This window comes from Ictalurus furcatus, chromosome 18, assembly GCF_023375685.1.
Source record: "Ictalurus furcatus strain D&B chromosome 18, Billie_1.0, whole genome shotgun sequence".
Lineage (NCBI taxonomy): Eukaryota > Metazoa > Chordata > Actinopteri > Siluriformes > Ictaluridae > Ictalurus > Ictalurus furcatus.
This window is the reverse complement of record NC_071272.1, coordinates 13,988,453-14,003,149: the sequence shown is the minus strand read 5'-3', so window position 1 is coordinate 14,003,149 and position 14,697 is coordinate 13,988,453. Positions and strand designations below refer to the sequence as shown.

General features: G+C 39.5%; 1 protein-coding gene across 7 annotated transcripts in view; it reads left to right on the top strand.

The window, feature by feature from the left end:
• Positions 1–14,697, top strand: part of nrg2a (neuregulin 2a) — a 52,234-nt gene that overhangs the window by 28,794 nt on the left and 8,743 nt on the right. For 2 of the 7 annotated variants that reach the window (XM_053648355.1, XM_053648352.1), the window contains exons 4-6: positions 2,184–2,304; positions 7,608–7,666; positions 12,287–12,310. In XM_053648355.1, coding sequence (XP_053504330.1) covers positions 2,184–2,304; positions 7,608–7,666; positions 12,287–12,310 — 204 coding nt within the window. Of the gene's footprint in view, positions 1–2,183; positions 2,305–7,246; positions 7,324–7,607; positions 7,667–12,286; positions 12,311–14,697 lie in introns of all 7 variants that reach the window. The other 5 variants (XM_053648351.1, XM_053648350.1, XM_053648356.1 and 2 more) reach the window with 3 other exon arrangements.

The following is a 14,697-nucleotide window of genomic DNA, read 5'->3' as shown; positions in this document are numbered from 1 at the left end:
ATCCATGTGCAACAAGAGTCTTTTTTTAAAGAAAATTCAAGCTGATTAATGTCTGGAGCTGGAGAAGAGTTTTGTGAAGACTTAATATCTGACAGCCTTCACAGCTGTCAGTCTCAGATAAAGGGACAGACTTTTACTGGCTTTTTTTTCTGGGAACATTTCCCTTAAGCAGCATAAAAGATGAATGAAATTAGAGACCCGTCTTTGGCACGTATGTTCATGGTTCACATTATTCATTAAGACACATCACCTTTCTCGAGCAAAGAGTGTCATTTACTGGGAAATTTTTTTTGTTGCTTTCTGAGTAGAAAATAGAAAGCTTTGATCTTTTGGATAAAGTGTGTGTGTGTATGTGGGGGGGGTCTCTGAGGGTGTGTGGGTTTACATGTGTATACTTGTCTTATCCATTTTGCAGGTCTGTGGCTGTGGTCATGACACTTTCTGTAATTATTATAGTATAATTTCACACCATGTTCACACACATTTGGGAGAGTAGGCAGCTGCATGAACACTTGGCCTGTAAATCGTTAGAGAATATGTTCCCCATACAGTTTGTCCTTCAACAATCAAAGATTTGGAAAACAGAGTAATAGCTGTGTGCTGCTATGATAATCTCTGTTCTTGCCCCAACACAATAGCTGATAAATGACACTGGTACGTGCCAACAGGAAACGACTTCCACTGTCAGTCATTACTTGTTTCTTGTTTCAATTCAACAGTCACACATGTGCCCCATGAGAGCAGCTTTTGGATGAAAGCCATAGACAGATATGTAAAGTTCAACCGTGTACTTGTAACAAAATCCCTGCAAAAGCATCCGGTGTTTTATTCCGGCTTAATCGTATCACACAGCTCTTTTATAGACCTGCTTACTGTATTGTACTGTATTAATTTCCCATCTAGCTGCTTCATAACAAGGCGGCATATGTGTTCTAGTTTCTGTATTAGTTTAATTGTAATATGCAGAGTTGTTTGTATTTATACAGTAAGCATGCTACTCCAGCTGTTACAGCTCTCCTCTACTAGCTATTATAGCAACAGCTGCTACAGCTACTTCTGAAGTGAAACACAAGCTTCCAGTATTAAACTTTGCTAATGACTCCTTTGTACATACGTACATTAAGATTTTCCAGGAATTAAACGTGCATTAAACGTCTGTAATGTTAAGACATTTCTAAACCATGAGTTATTATATGAGCAAAAATGTATATGATCAAACTCCTTATTATCGTGCAGTGGATTCGGCCAGTTTCTTTGTTTCAGGGTTTTGTTTAAATTTTTCCTGCCCAGAAACGGTCCACCAACTAGAGCTCATGAATTATACTTTTTTTAACAATGGGGATGGAGTTGATGGGGGAGAAGGGGATTGCGTTTATTGCAATTGGCATTCACCTTATGAGCAGAAGTAGGCTCTAAAAATGACACACAGCTTTTTTAAGATGTGATCTGGAGCAAAGATTTCAGGTACAAAAATTAAAATATATAGTGATATAGTGATTTCTGAAGTACTCTTTTGTTTTAGAAGCACTACTTTGTATAAACTAAAAATGCCTGGCACGTCAGTTTGACTTGGAAGGTCTAACCATACAACAAAGGGATTCCCCATCAGAGAGGGTTCCAGGTAGAACCCTTTCTGTGTATATAAAGAAGAATGTTCCAAAGTGAATACTGTGTGTAATGTTAATCATCTCTCTAAGCAGACAGAACTGATTGTACATCTTATACTCCAGCATGAAGAGCTGCTCGAATACAGCAAGACATTAAGCCATTTACGAATACTAAATCAACCGAGGCACATGGAGTGTTCTACTCTCTCTTACGGAAATGTTTATCTTTTCACATTGAGCATCTTGAGACGCCATCAGGGCTGTTGAGATGGCGAGGAGATTTGTGACGGCGACTAAGAGGTCATTGTTGTGAAGTGAATGGCTGTTTTTATTACGCTGTTTAGATAGGCTGCTTGACGGATAAGATGGCCATTATGCACGACTAACACGACCCGCATGATGTAATGAATGTTATCTCTTCAGATAGGCCACTGTGTCAAAGGCTGCTTATTTTATTTCTCTCAAAAACGATGACTTTCTCAGCAGAGACCTCCGTCAGAGCGCTTTGCCGAGACCTGCCCGTGCAATTGCGCTGGTGTTGTGATGCTAACGCGAAAATTGTTTGTCTTTTCTCAGTAACCACAGCGTTACCAACAGGCTCAGGCCACGAAAGAAGATGCAACGAGACAGAGAAGGGATACTGTGTGAACAACGGCGAGTGTTACTTCATCAGTGGTATAAATCAGCTCTCCTGCAAGTGAGTTGCTCTTCCTTCTACTTTCCCACATTTAATTTATGAAGCCTGACATGTTTGTGTATAGCTAAGCGTGAAGCTCAACATTCATTCTTCATGGCTTTCTGTACATCACTCTGTATTTCTTCACTTTAGACATTCTCATCTCCGAATGTAAATGAATGCTAATTTGGCCTTTTATCACACTCATTTTATCATTTGACGTTATTTTTTATCTTCTTCAATTAGAATGGAATATCCATAACACAATATCTGCACATACACACAAACACACACATACACATTTTGCTCTTTTTAGATTTATAGTCATCTCAAAGGTTGGAGTATCATTGGATGGATGGATGATTAAGAACTTCTCATTAAATTAATTGCTTTCTTTGAGTACACAACCTCTTCAGCACAAGACATATGGTATCCATCAAATCCATCTTTTCCTATTTACCCAAGTCACCCCTTCATCCCTCCCTCCCTTTCTCTCCATTGTGGGTCTTCAGCAGTAGCCCTTGATCCGCTCTTGGTCTCAAGCTTGTTTGAGAGCCAACAGGTTGACTTATTGGTGCAGATGTTGAGGAGTGTGATTTCTCTCTCTCTCTCATTCTCTCTCTCTCTCTCTCTGTGATATGCTTAGCAAAGTGAAGATAGGCCTCTCACCCTACATGTTTAGTGTGCTGGAGGGAAATGTATCAGACCTCCTCAAAATGCCATGTCACACTGGTTTAGAGCTGGTGCAAATATTTACAAAAGGCCGAGGCCTCTCAGAAGGTAAATAGGGTCATTGCTTACATTTCAATTTCAATGGTAAAAAAAACACAGGTGGCTTTCACACAGATGCTTTTTGGACATCTGAGGATGACTTGTTATTGACCGAAATAGCATTTTGGCCCTTATTATGAAAACAATCTACTGCTGAGTAAGGGCATCGAGTAGCTGTACAAGGGTTTGTTTGGGCCAGATCCAGGAGCCTGTTTGTGCAGGAGAGCATATCTAAACATACATGTATATAAATGCTGTGAATATATCGTTCACAACAAACAAATGAAAGCAATACAGTGTTGAAGTACAGCAACACTAATGGTACAAAAACTAAATTATAGGCATAGAGGTTGCTGAAGTGCTTTTGTTGTTTTAGAGGCACTGCTTAAACTAGCCTACATCAATGTGACTTTAAGTATTTCACAAATTTCAGTATTTCATTTCGGTATTTGAATTTAAATGCACATTTGAGCATTTAATCTAATTTTAGTTCAGTTAGTTCATTTTGGTTCAAATGACCCTCATTTCTTTATGTCGGAAAAAGGCATCAAGAAATGAGGCAAAGGCATGTCACTCATTACAACATGTTCTGAATGGAGTATAAAAGTAAGGAAGAAAGTCTTGGCTACAGAATCCTAGACTGCACAAGAAATACGTAGCTTAACATCATAAACAAGAACACATAGCTGTGTGTGTCTGCGTGTGTGTGCTTGCTGCTTGAATACTGCTCAGCAAGCAAGCATTAAGGACATGGCTACAACGGCCATCCAATACGCTGTGTACAAATTGGAGGGAGCTATAACTCAATTGCTGCAGCTAATTCACTCACGGGGGAGTTATGGGTCCAGAAAGTCAGATAATGCAGATAATGCCTGCAGGGAATTGTTGCCCCAAAGCCATCTTGTTCAAGTCCAGCAGACAGCCTGCCTCATATTTATGCCCTGGCTTCTTTCACTTTGAAATATAAAGTTACACACACACACCCACACACACACGCACGCGCGCACACGCAGATCTGCAGCGGGAAGCACGGGGTAACAGATGATCCCGGCCATAATTATTTGCCTACTGTGATGGTGCAGAGGTGTATTTCATGGTGTGGCGTGTTGAGCCTGCCACACATGGACAGTGTTGTCACACGGCGTGGAGATATGGAGAGGACACAAGCCAGCAACCAAGGAGATTTATGGTCCGGCAAACGGAGATCTATTGCACAACCTGTCTGATCTGAATGGAGCACTTTTTCTGTGACTTCTACAATAAATCGGTAGCAGGCATAATGTCTGTCAGTTACCAAGCAAACAGTGAATTGAATTGGCCAATATATCATGCGTTATTGCATATTATAAAATATCCTCACAGACCATATACATAATGTTTTTAAATGCTGCGATTGAAATATGGATGGTCTATATCTGCACGTTAAACGACTGAAAATACCTCATTGTGTAATAAGGGGGGAAAATTATACTGCACTTTTATGCAGTATAAATAATCAAAGTAGACAAAATGAACTATGTTCATGAATAAATGAATTGATTTGTTGTCTGTTTTATTTTGCTGCTCATCGTTTTCGTTGCTGTATTTCACGTCGTTCTTGCTGCTGGATTTCCTTTGTGGTAAAGTTATCTGTGAATCAACATCAGTCTGCGGTATCAGTTGTTATCGTTGGTTTATGTAAGAGAGTCGCATCAACTCCAAGCCAGACATATCTGCCGTGGCAAAGGCCTTTGTTAGGTAATCAGACTGTTTACAGTAATGTTAGCTAGCATTAGCTGTTTACACACTACAGTAAAGTATGATGCATGTTTGCTAGTCAGAGACATCAATAATGGTAATTTTAGACTGCTACAACAAGTTAGCTAGCTATAAATAACAAATACTAGCTAGCTAATGTTACTGAAATAGTGGATCTTAGGCACAGAAACTGTCTGGTTTTGAGATCAACTTGGCTTGGTGATTGAAAATGTCCATGATGGAAAGACCTCCATAACTGGAAGATTTATGGAGGATTGTCTACTTTAGTCCTAACACCAAAGTTAAGCATGTATGCCGGCCGAATGATTAAAGGATATGACTGAATCAGAGCAAGAAAGTCAGACACAGGACACAGATGTCGCAGTGCTCTCTGAGTTAGGACGGACTACTCCTTGTTTCTGGGTCAGGACGCTGGTCCCAACTCTCCACGGTGTTAATGTGACCCAGAGTCAGCCAGCAAACTATGCCAGACCATATTCCTCTCTTTTAGCTCTTGGATGAAGCCCATTCATTACAGAGTGATGTCTGATATATCTCACTGTTTCCACCATTGGATATAGTGCAATGGAAATTTGGTTCACTGTATAGGGACGCACATGCATATCTGATTAAGATGGATGAAGCATGGGTCAGAGGTTCAGGATGGAGTATGATAGAGAAGACCTGCTAGCATATGATGAGAGAAGAAAGGAATGACATTTAGTATCAGTGTTGCATGTAGTGTTTGATGAAGTGGACAGGCGTCTGTGTAAATATTAGGATCCTGAGAAGTTGCTGGGCAAGCAGACTCACTAGAACATGGGCAAACAAAATGTTTGCACAGATCCAGTATGGACCATCTTGGAAAGATTAGTGTGTATTGTGAACATCTTGTTCTGGTTTGGAGAAGAAGAGGCTGAAGATAGGGGAGTGCAGCTCCTCAGTGAACTCAGACCTTCACAAGCATGTACCTGTTACTTCTTTATGTGTGTGTGTGTGTGTGTGTGTGTGTGTGTGTGTGTGTGTGTGTGTGTGTGGTGGCTTGCAGAAACCATAGGTGATGTTCAGGACTAAGAGCTCTTCCTTTGCTCTTGTGGATTCCAGACAGTTCCCTGTTAAATACTAACAGTCCAAGCTCTTAGTATACCAGATTGTGACATGGCTCTAGAACAACTAAGAGAAAGATTTAAGGTTCCATCTTCAGGCTTTTTCACACCCTATAAACTTGCCTTAAAGGCTTTGCATGTAGGTTACATGTCCCGTGTCTCATCTCACTTCAGAGAGCACTGAGATAGTTAATTAAAGGGTCCTGGGAGAGGGAGCCGCACGGTAAGTGGATCTGCAGCCTCCTCCATGCCGAGCAAGTTGAGCGAAGGAGGCTCGGCAGATCAAGCCATGATTAAAGAGAACATGCTTGCCCTTTATCTTTGTCCTGCACATTGAAGACGTATTCATCAGTGCCGACTGAGTTAGCAAAATTAGCCCTGTGAAAACAATAGCCAAACATGAGTAATGCTCATTATCCACTGATGAGCATTAATTTGTTTACCAGAACAACACCAATACGAATAATTGGCCAATCAAATGCATGAATGGAAATCATGTCAGAATCACAGCTCTGTGTTTGACATGAGCACACATTGGCTCACAACTAGCTTAGAAGTCTTGCCAGCAAATGTTGACATACTGCATAATTCCAAATTTTACATTCTGCACATTACCATCAGGGCTTGAAATGAAGCACTTTCTTGCTCACCAGCCACCACTCATGTGGTTAACTGTTTTCTGAATCCAGGAGCCTGCCTGGTATTTTAAACTTCCAAGATACAAGATACAATTTGCAGATACAAGTTAAGAACTTCAGTTCATGATAAAAACATGAGAATGGTAGAAAAAAGTTGATCTCAGTGAATTTGACTGTGGCCTGGTTGTTGCTGGCAGACCAGGTGACATTTTTTTTTCAATCGTCAACTGTCCAGTTTTGGTGAGCCTGTGCCCACTGCAGACTCAGATTCCTGTTCTTGGCTGAAAGGAGAGAAACCTGATGTTGTGTTCTGCTGGTTTAGCCCATCCACCTCAGGGTTTGACGTTTTGTGCTTTCTAAGATGCTTTTCTGCTCACCACGGTTGTAAAGTCACTGAGATCACATTTTCCCCATTCTGATGTTTAATGTGAACAGCAATTGAAGCGCTTGACCTGTAGGGTTCCTATTAAAGTGGCTGGTGAGAGGTATTTACCACCAACATGAACAGTAAATTAATGGCATTACCAGCGAGTGCCAAACTTACCAGCATTTAGCAGATAACAGGTGTTCATTTCAAGCCCTGATTACATTGCATAGTGAACAAATAATGGCCAACATATTGATTCAGTGTGCAAGATCAACCAGATGAAGTCAAGAATGCGTAATGTATATGTGTTATTATGTCATCTTGTCCCCCTCTCCTCCCCCCAGATGTCCGAGTGGATACTTCGGGCCGCGGTGCTTGCAACCGGAGCCCCTTCGGCTGCGCATGCCCAAACCTAGTGAAAGTATGTTGACTTGAGAAGCGCAGCTTCACACAGAGGACCGGTGTCCCGCTGTCACCACTTCTGTGTCCCTCCTGTCCTGTGTCCCAGAGGTGTTGACAGTGGGATGCTTTGGCCTCTGCGGTCCATGGTGCTGCTCTTGTTCTAATTTCATGTTTTCTCTGCTTTCTTCTCTCTTTCTCTCTCTTTTTTTGCACCTCTTTCTGCTGCATTTCTCTTCTCTTTATGTTTTTATTCCTTCCACCTGTCTCTTTTCTCCTTTCTGTGGTTTTGTTTCCTTCCATCAGGTGTCCAAATGACTTTACTGGCGATCGCTGTCAAACCTACGTTATGGCCAGTTTCTACCGTATGTCCATTTCTTCTTCTGTCTGTCAGTTCTGCATGCAGGAGCTGCTGTGTTATGAGCTCCTTGTTACGCTCTAATGGTGGATGCTCTGCTACTCATTCTAACAGACGCAGTCAGTTGTGTTATCCCATTCCCTGACCGATTGACCCTCCATGTATCACCTTTTACTGATAGATTTCCCATTTAAAAAAATTAAAAATCATATAATTAGTTAACAGTATAAATCATACGCATGGTACCTAGTATGACTGCATGTTTTTCATTAAAGGAGAATCATATACTTTCATGCTAAGCCATTATTAGATTACTAATTGGTGTTGTGTATGCAGTTCTGCAAACATATATGTAACCAAGAAATTGCACCATTGCATCTTAAAATACATTAAAACAAATAACAAATACTAACTATATATTAAATACATGTATAAATACATTCTGTGTGAGATCAAACTGCAAAAAAACATATATAATATATAAATATAATATATAAGTATCTGGACAGCTTATGCATAATATATAGATATTGTACCTCAACTTTTACCTTGATTAAAGAAATACTCCACCATTTCTTCAAATTAATCCTTATCTGCTGCTTTTGTAAGGTATATACAGTTACCCTTAACAAAAATTTCCACACTTTTCCTTATAAGAAAAAAGGAATAGAACATCTGACTAAAAATTCAGAATAGGATGAGATAGGCATGTAATAAAGATTTCTGTTCTTATGTAATGTTATTTAACTTTCCAACTGTAGAGCAATACAATAAAATAAAAATAAATAAATAAATAAATAAAATAAAGCATTTGTGGTTACTTACACTTTCCCAAAAGTAGTAAGTAGTCCCATGTGAAAGGAATCATTAAAACAATAAAACATGACAGAGTATGCTGTTATAGAAAAATAATCAAATGGGGTGGTGTGATATAGTGTGAGTCACTGATACCACTCGCCAGACTTTTTTTCTCTCTCTCTTGAAGTTAATATGACCAGAAAAAAAAGCAGCTTGTTATGTTATCTATTATAGTAAGTACAAAGTCCTCTGTTCTTAAGACTTTCCTATGTAGGAACAGCTTTACCTCTGACTGTTACAAAGTATATACACAGGAGATGCCATGCAAAAATGCTAAATAATTTCCTCCTCACAGAAAACGTCACCATATCAACAATTACACTCATATTTCAAATCTGTTGATAAAGTCCTTGTGTACTACTGTGTGCTATTATAATAAATTAATTAACACCTTCTAACACCAATCAGATTTGAGTATTCAGCAGCCCTGTGGTATAAATAGGTCTAAATCTTCATTTGAAAACAGCTTTAACTGAATGGTTGAAGGGATGTGTTCTACAAAAACGTTTTGCATTAATGTTTATTGATAGAATTTTTCACCTAAGACGCCCCTTAATTGAGTTTTGAGTAAACAGGTAGATAGTGATTCCTTACTGAATTGTTTGCCTAAGCTGTAAAGAAGACATTGTGACAGAATTAACAGTAGTTCATTAACAGTGTACAACACTAGAGTGTTTTCCAGACAGCCACCCACTGTGAAAACCAATAACAGCATGTCATAATCCTCAGACTTGAAGAAGAATACTCATCAAATGTGCATGACTGGAACCCAAGTATAGTCATGTCCTATGGTTCAACCATCATCTTGTTCAGACTTGAATACTAGACCAAATGTTTCTAATTAATTTAAGCGAACATGCCAGTGTTGTTACGGCCATGACATCCATACGCAAAGCACTTTGTAGAAGCATTTTGAATTTGTGGTCGTCATCAATTGAAAGAAAGGACAGTCAGATATTGTGGATTTTAAAAAATGCAAAATAACCAAGCTTTCCTACCATTCCACTGTATACGGCAGCTCATTTGTGTGGAATACACCATTGGAGTTCCTTTTATTCATATAAGCTTCCCTTCAGGGGAAAATCTCATAGAAACCCTCTTCCCCCCCTCTTCCCCCCCTCTTCCCCCTCCAGTTCCTAGACCATCCCCCTAATTACAGAGATAGTAAATAGTATCTCTTCCCTGGGGTAACATGCTTTAACTCCAATACACACCACTATTCCTTTCTTACATGTCCATCAACTGCAGAATTAGTCCCAGAAGAAGGTGGAGCAGAGGGAGAAATTGGCTTTGACAGTTCGTGGCCGTGGGCTATTGGCTCTTACACGAGGCCTATGTTCATACAGAACCATGGCTTTGTGCTCTCATCAGCGTTGCTATGCTGGCACTGTTTACCTTTCAACATGACCCCGGTGTTAACACATGCTTATTTGCAAGAGGACAGCAGATAAATCACGTCAGGATGGATGTAAACAAACCTTCGAGGATGAGGAGCTTACAGGATTTCCTCTCCAAATAAAAGAATAAAGGAGGTATAATTTATGAAATGACATCGAGGAGGCACTCAAAATGGCACACAGCGAATGGTATAATTTGACATGGGGGCTATTAACATGTCAGGTTATGTCGATGTGGGATTTATAAAAGCAGAATGGTTACCTTTGTTCAGGTCACCTATCAAGTCTTTACACGTTATCTTTTGTTAGTTCATGATCCGTCAAAAGCCAGGTCTTTCTTTTTATGCACAGTTAGGAGGTCTGGAGTGGAAGATCTTGTGGTGTAACAGTGAGAGACATCTTCATGTCTACATTGTTGTTCTGCACCTAAAACACCTCCATACAGGCCTTCAATGGGGTTAAGAATATCACTGGTGCTGTTGATGCAATCAGATTGAAATCCCTGTGTAATGTGTCTGGCAGCATTTTGAAACATCGGAGATGGGAAAAGAGGATCCTTGCTCTTCGTGTCTAACAGACGAATGACATGAAATCACTTCTATGGAAAGTTCATCATTTTGTATTTACTGTCAGTGACCATGCAGATAATTCTATATGAAAAACACAAGCACTACCATCCTCCTCTGGAAAATCTGCATCACAACTGACATGATTCATTATTCCAGCCTGCCAAGTAGAAAAATCAAGACGGTAAGACTGTCTGGATAACGCCTTGTGGAAGCTTAATTGGCTTCAATCAAATGGACAGAAACAGGTACTCAAGATGGTATAGGTCCACACATTGGTCCAGATGTTGTCATAACAGCTGTGGAAATTTACAGCAGCGTACGTTCATCCATCCTGTTAAGGTAGACAGATGAACTCCTCCCCCAGCCGCCCTGTGGGATGGGACAATAGAAACGGGTGCGCGTTGCTCTGACACATCTGTCATCATCCAATCAATTTCCCCGGTCCCAAAATAGGAAAGCGTGACATCATCACGGAACCATTCAAAGTTTGCATGCAAACTCATTTGCCGTAACAATGCTGTGCAATACTTTACAATACTATGCTTTATAGAATATTTAATTAAATATTCACTTGCAACGAATTTGGATTGTACTATGACCACAGAAAATGCTAATTTCTGATTGGCTACAGGTATTCTTACATTGGGACACTGCTAACATTTGAAACTGAAATGGAATTGGATTTCACCCAATATCTTGGAAACTAGTGGAGGTGGAATGGTATAAGTTCAGCAGAAGCTTACCAATGTTAATCAGTAACAAATGTCCAGTAAATAAAAAGTTTTTTTGGTCATAATAACTTTGTGCAACTTCACACTTTAAAATAAGACTACATTAAATCAATTGTAATGGTGCACTGGCACTGGCAAGTTTTGAAGGCAGGCTTTATAGTCATAGTGCATGTTATGGGATTTTTAAACAGAGTACACACTTATCCAGGAAGTCCATGTGGGATAATATTGTGCAACTCGCATTCTTACAGTTAAACTAAGATGAAGAATAAGATGTATATGGTAGCTGTATACTTTGTAAACTTTGCAGTCTATCCTGATTGTAACAGTGGATATTGTGCTCCTCCAATTGTGGTAAACATAATATAAATCATAGCTGTTTTTGATCAAGCACAGCATTACACACTAAGCAACAAACTGAAACCCAAATATTTCTGAGAATTTCTGAGTTATACAGTTAACTATGTACAGCAACTGTAACAGCATGTTCTCATTAATAGATAACAGTGTTCTAAATATTCGCCGCAAGTAACGATTAACATTTTTTAAAAAAAATCAGCCAAATGGTTCATGTCTATAAATGTATGTAATATCTGTAATTGTGCATCAGAAGGTAAGATTGTTAAGTTGTAAAAATTTATGTATATTCATTCATTCATGCATCCCTGAATTCTTCTTGTATACAAATACAGTTTAATTTCTCTGTCATTAATATGACATTAATGGTTAATCACACATAAAATAGTAAATTAATCTTACAGTTCTTCCTACAATAACATAATAAACCTTATGACAATTCCCTCTATTTCCTACCTGTTAATCTAGAAGTGCTTTTTAGCCTATAGGGAAGTGCATGGCATGCCTGCATGCTCCAGCATGCTCTAACAGCTCGCTGTTGACATAATATTCTGGTGCTTATACGTGCACTCGGCTACAACATTGTTTCTTTCTTACTGCCTGACTCACCCTTCTCACGCCACTCACGCAATGCACATGTGTTGGAATATCTGTCTCTTAAACTTTGTTCTGTTGTGTTTTTCTCCCTCTACCTATCACCTTCCTGTCATGGCAGAGTCTCTTGGGATTGAATTTATGGGTATGGAACAATTCTTCCTTCCTGATTCTCTTCTTAAGTAGATCTGTGTATATCCAGCTGTGTTCGCCAGACCTCCATCTTTCTCAGACATACACTTTCTCTGCGACAGACTCTAAAACAATTGAACATGTTGATTAACAGATCGATCTGTCTGTCAGCACTTGCTGTGTAGTAATATAACCCCTTTTTCCTAGTGTCAGCATGAGAATCGGTATCTGCAGCCCTCGTTCTGTTGGGGAAAGCACCAAGGGGATTGTAGTGGCTCTTTTAAGAGGACGCAGATGGAACTGTTTACTGCTCTAAATGAAACCGAAAACAATCTTGTTCATGCACGCAGAAAGTGCTGGATCGACATCAGCAGACTGAAGATACTTAAAGTTTTTTCAAGATATTATTTATTTACTGATACTGTAACGTACATACGATTACTATAGATGGGAAAAGAACAGGAACCCTGTTTAATGCAAACTGCCTAATAGGAGTCTGTTGTTGAATTTGGTTCGAAAATGTAAGGTCTTGAGTTTTAATAAGCTTTTTATCACTGGGGTAGGTATTGGGGACAGGTTTTGGTATCTATTAGGGGTGTAACACATTACCACTATCTGATTTAAAACCTGGACACACTGGAAAACACTGGGAAAAACCCAGAGGTAGAAATGCTAGTACTGTCAACGTTGACTGGAATTCTGGCTGTGACAATTCCTCAACCTCAGCTACATCACTCAGGTTCAAAATTGGTCTCAACTAGAGATGTCTGCATGATTGTTTTTTAATCCAATTTAAGCAGTTATTGGTTTTGTTTGTACCTAACAAATTTAGTTAGTTGTCCTTCCCACAATACATTATAAACAAACTAGTGGCCTAATTTAAACAACCATGTCCCTGACCAGGACATGCATCGAGTCTCGACCAGTTGCCTGAATAGTGAGCCTCCTAATCATATTCATATCTGTTTAGAACACGTCTTACCTGTTCATTCCGACACACCAAGTTACATAACTAGTATCAATGTCACCTCTTCTGTGTTTACGAGTCTGTGTTGGTAAACACATAACCTCCTGTCTATGAAAGGACAAAGCTTACAAATACCTTTAACTAACATATTCGTGGAAACATTCTCCATAAATGTGTTTATACCAACAACTGCCCTTAGAGTTCTTTTTAAAGTGACTTACAAGTAAACATAAAAATGTTCCATTCTTTTCACAGTTCAAGGAAATATGTAGAATTACTGTCACTTTAAGGTATTCCTAGAAATTTGGCTGGAAAAAAAAAACCCAACAGTGTTCCTTTGAATAAAAACATGGCATAAATAAACAGTTTTTTGGCGATAGTATCCCAAGTTTGTTTCTCCTCTATTTGGAGAAGTGTGCGTAAGTTCTAAGCTGACCACCTGCGGCCTTTTTGATCGTCCTGCTCTTAGGTCAGTATGACTCGGGGGATTTACGTAAACCTTGACAACCTGCTATTTACCTTTTAGTAAACAAGAGGACAGCTTCAAGTGAATTTGTTTGGGTAGTAGGGCTAAGAGCGTAATTACGATCCACCCGGCTAGTTCAGACCCAAGCTGTGTCACCTGCTAGTCATCCCCACTCACGCACATACACTTATCAAAGCCTCCATCCTCCGCGCGTGATTATGCTGTCAGACGTCATCCGTTTTAAACGACAGTCTTGTTTACCAAACACCAGATGAAATGGTGTTTTGATGTGGAACTGGATGCTGGGTCATGGCAGGGGACACGATAATGAGCAGTCGAGGTAATGGAAAATTTTCCAAGCTCTCATAAAGATTGTTCATAAAAAAAAAAAAACGTGGACGAGTGCTGCAGATAATAGCCTGTTCTCCTTATTTTGGGGCATAACTGTTGGATTTCCAGCAATGTATGTCCTTTCCACTCTTTCATTACCTTTGGTTTTACTATCTTCCGTAACTTTCTCTGCCCTCTACCCTCATGTTTTCCTGTCTCTGTGTCTTTTGTCACGTGCTTCATTCGAAAATTTGAAACTGTCTATGTTTCTGTTTTGCTGTTCTTGGTTTTAAGTCATTGAAATTTACTCTCTCTGTTGTAAATAGCATGCCAGACTCCATTTGTGCACTGGTTACATTGGTATTTATATGTTTTATAGATTCGCCTGCTTTCTTTTACCAAAGCCCCTTGTTTCTCTTGGAAATTACCTGTTCAGTGATGTGTATAAACTCCTACTTGAGTGGAGTTTAGAAGTCCAAAAAAAAAAAAAGTGCATATACACCCGGCTCTCGCTGTCACAGAGCCCTGTTTAGAAAAAAAATTATTACTCTCACTATTTTCAATCTGCAGTCAAGGTTGCCAGATTGGATTAAGTCAATGTCACAATGTAGAATGATGGATTAAAACACAGCCTAGA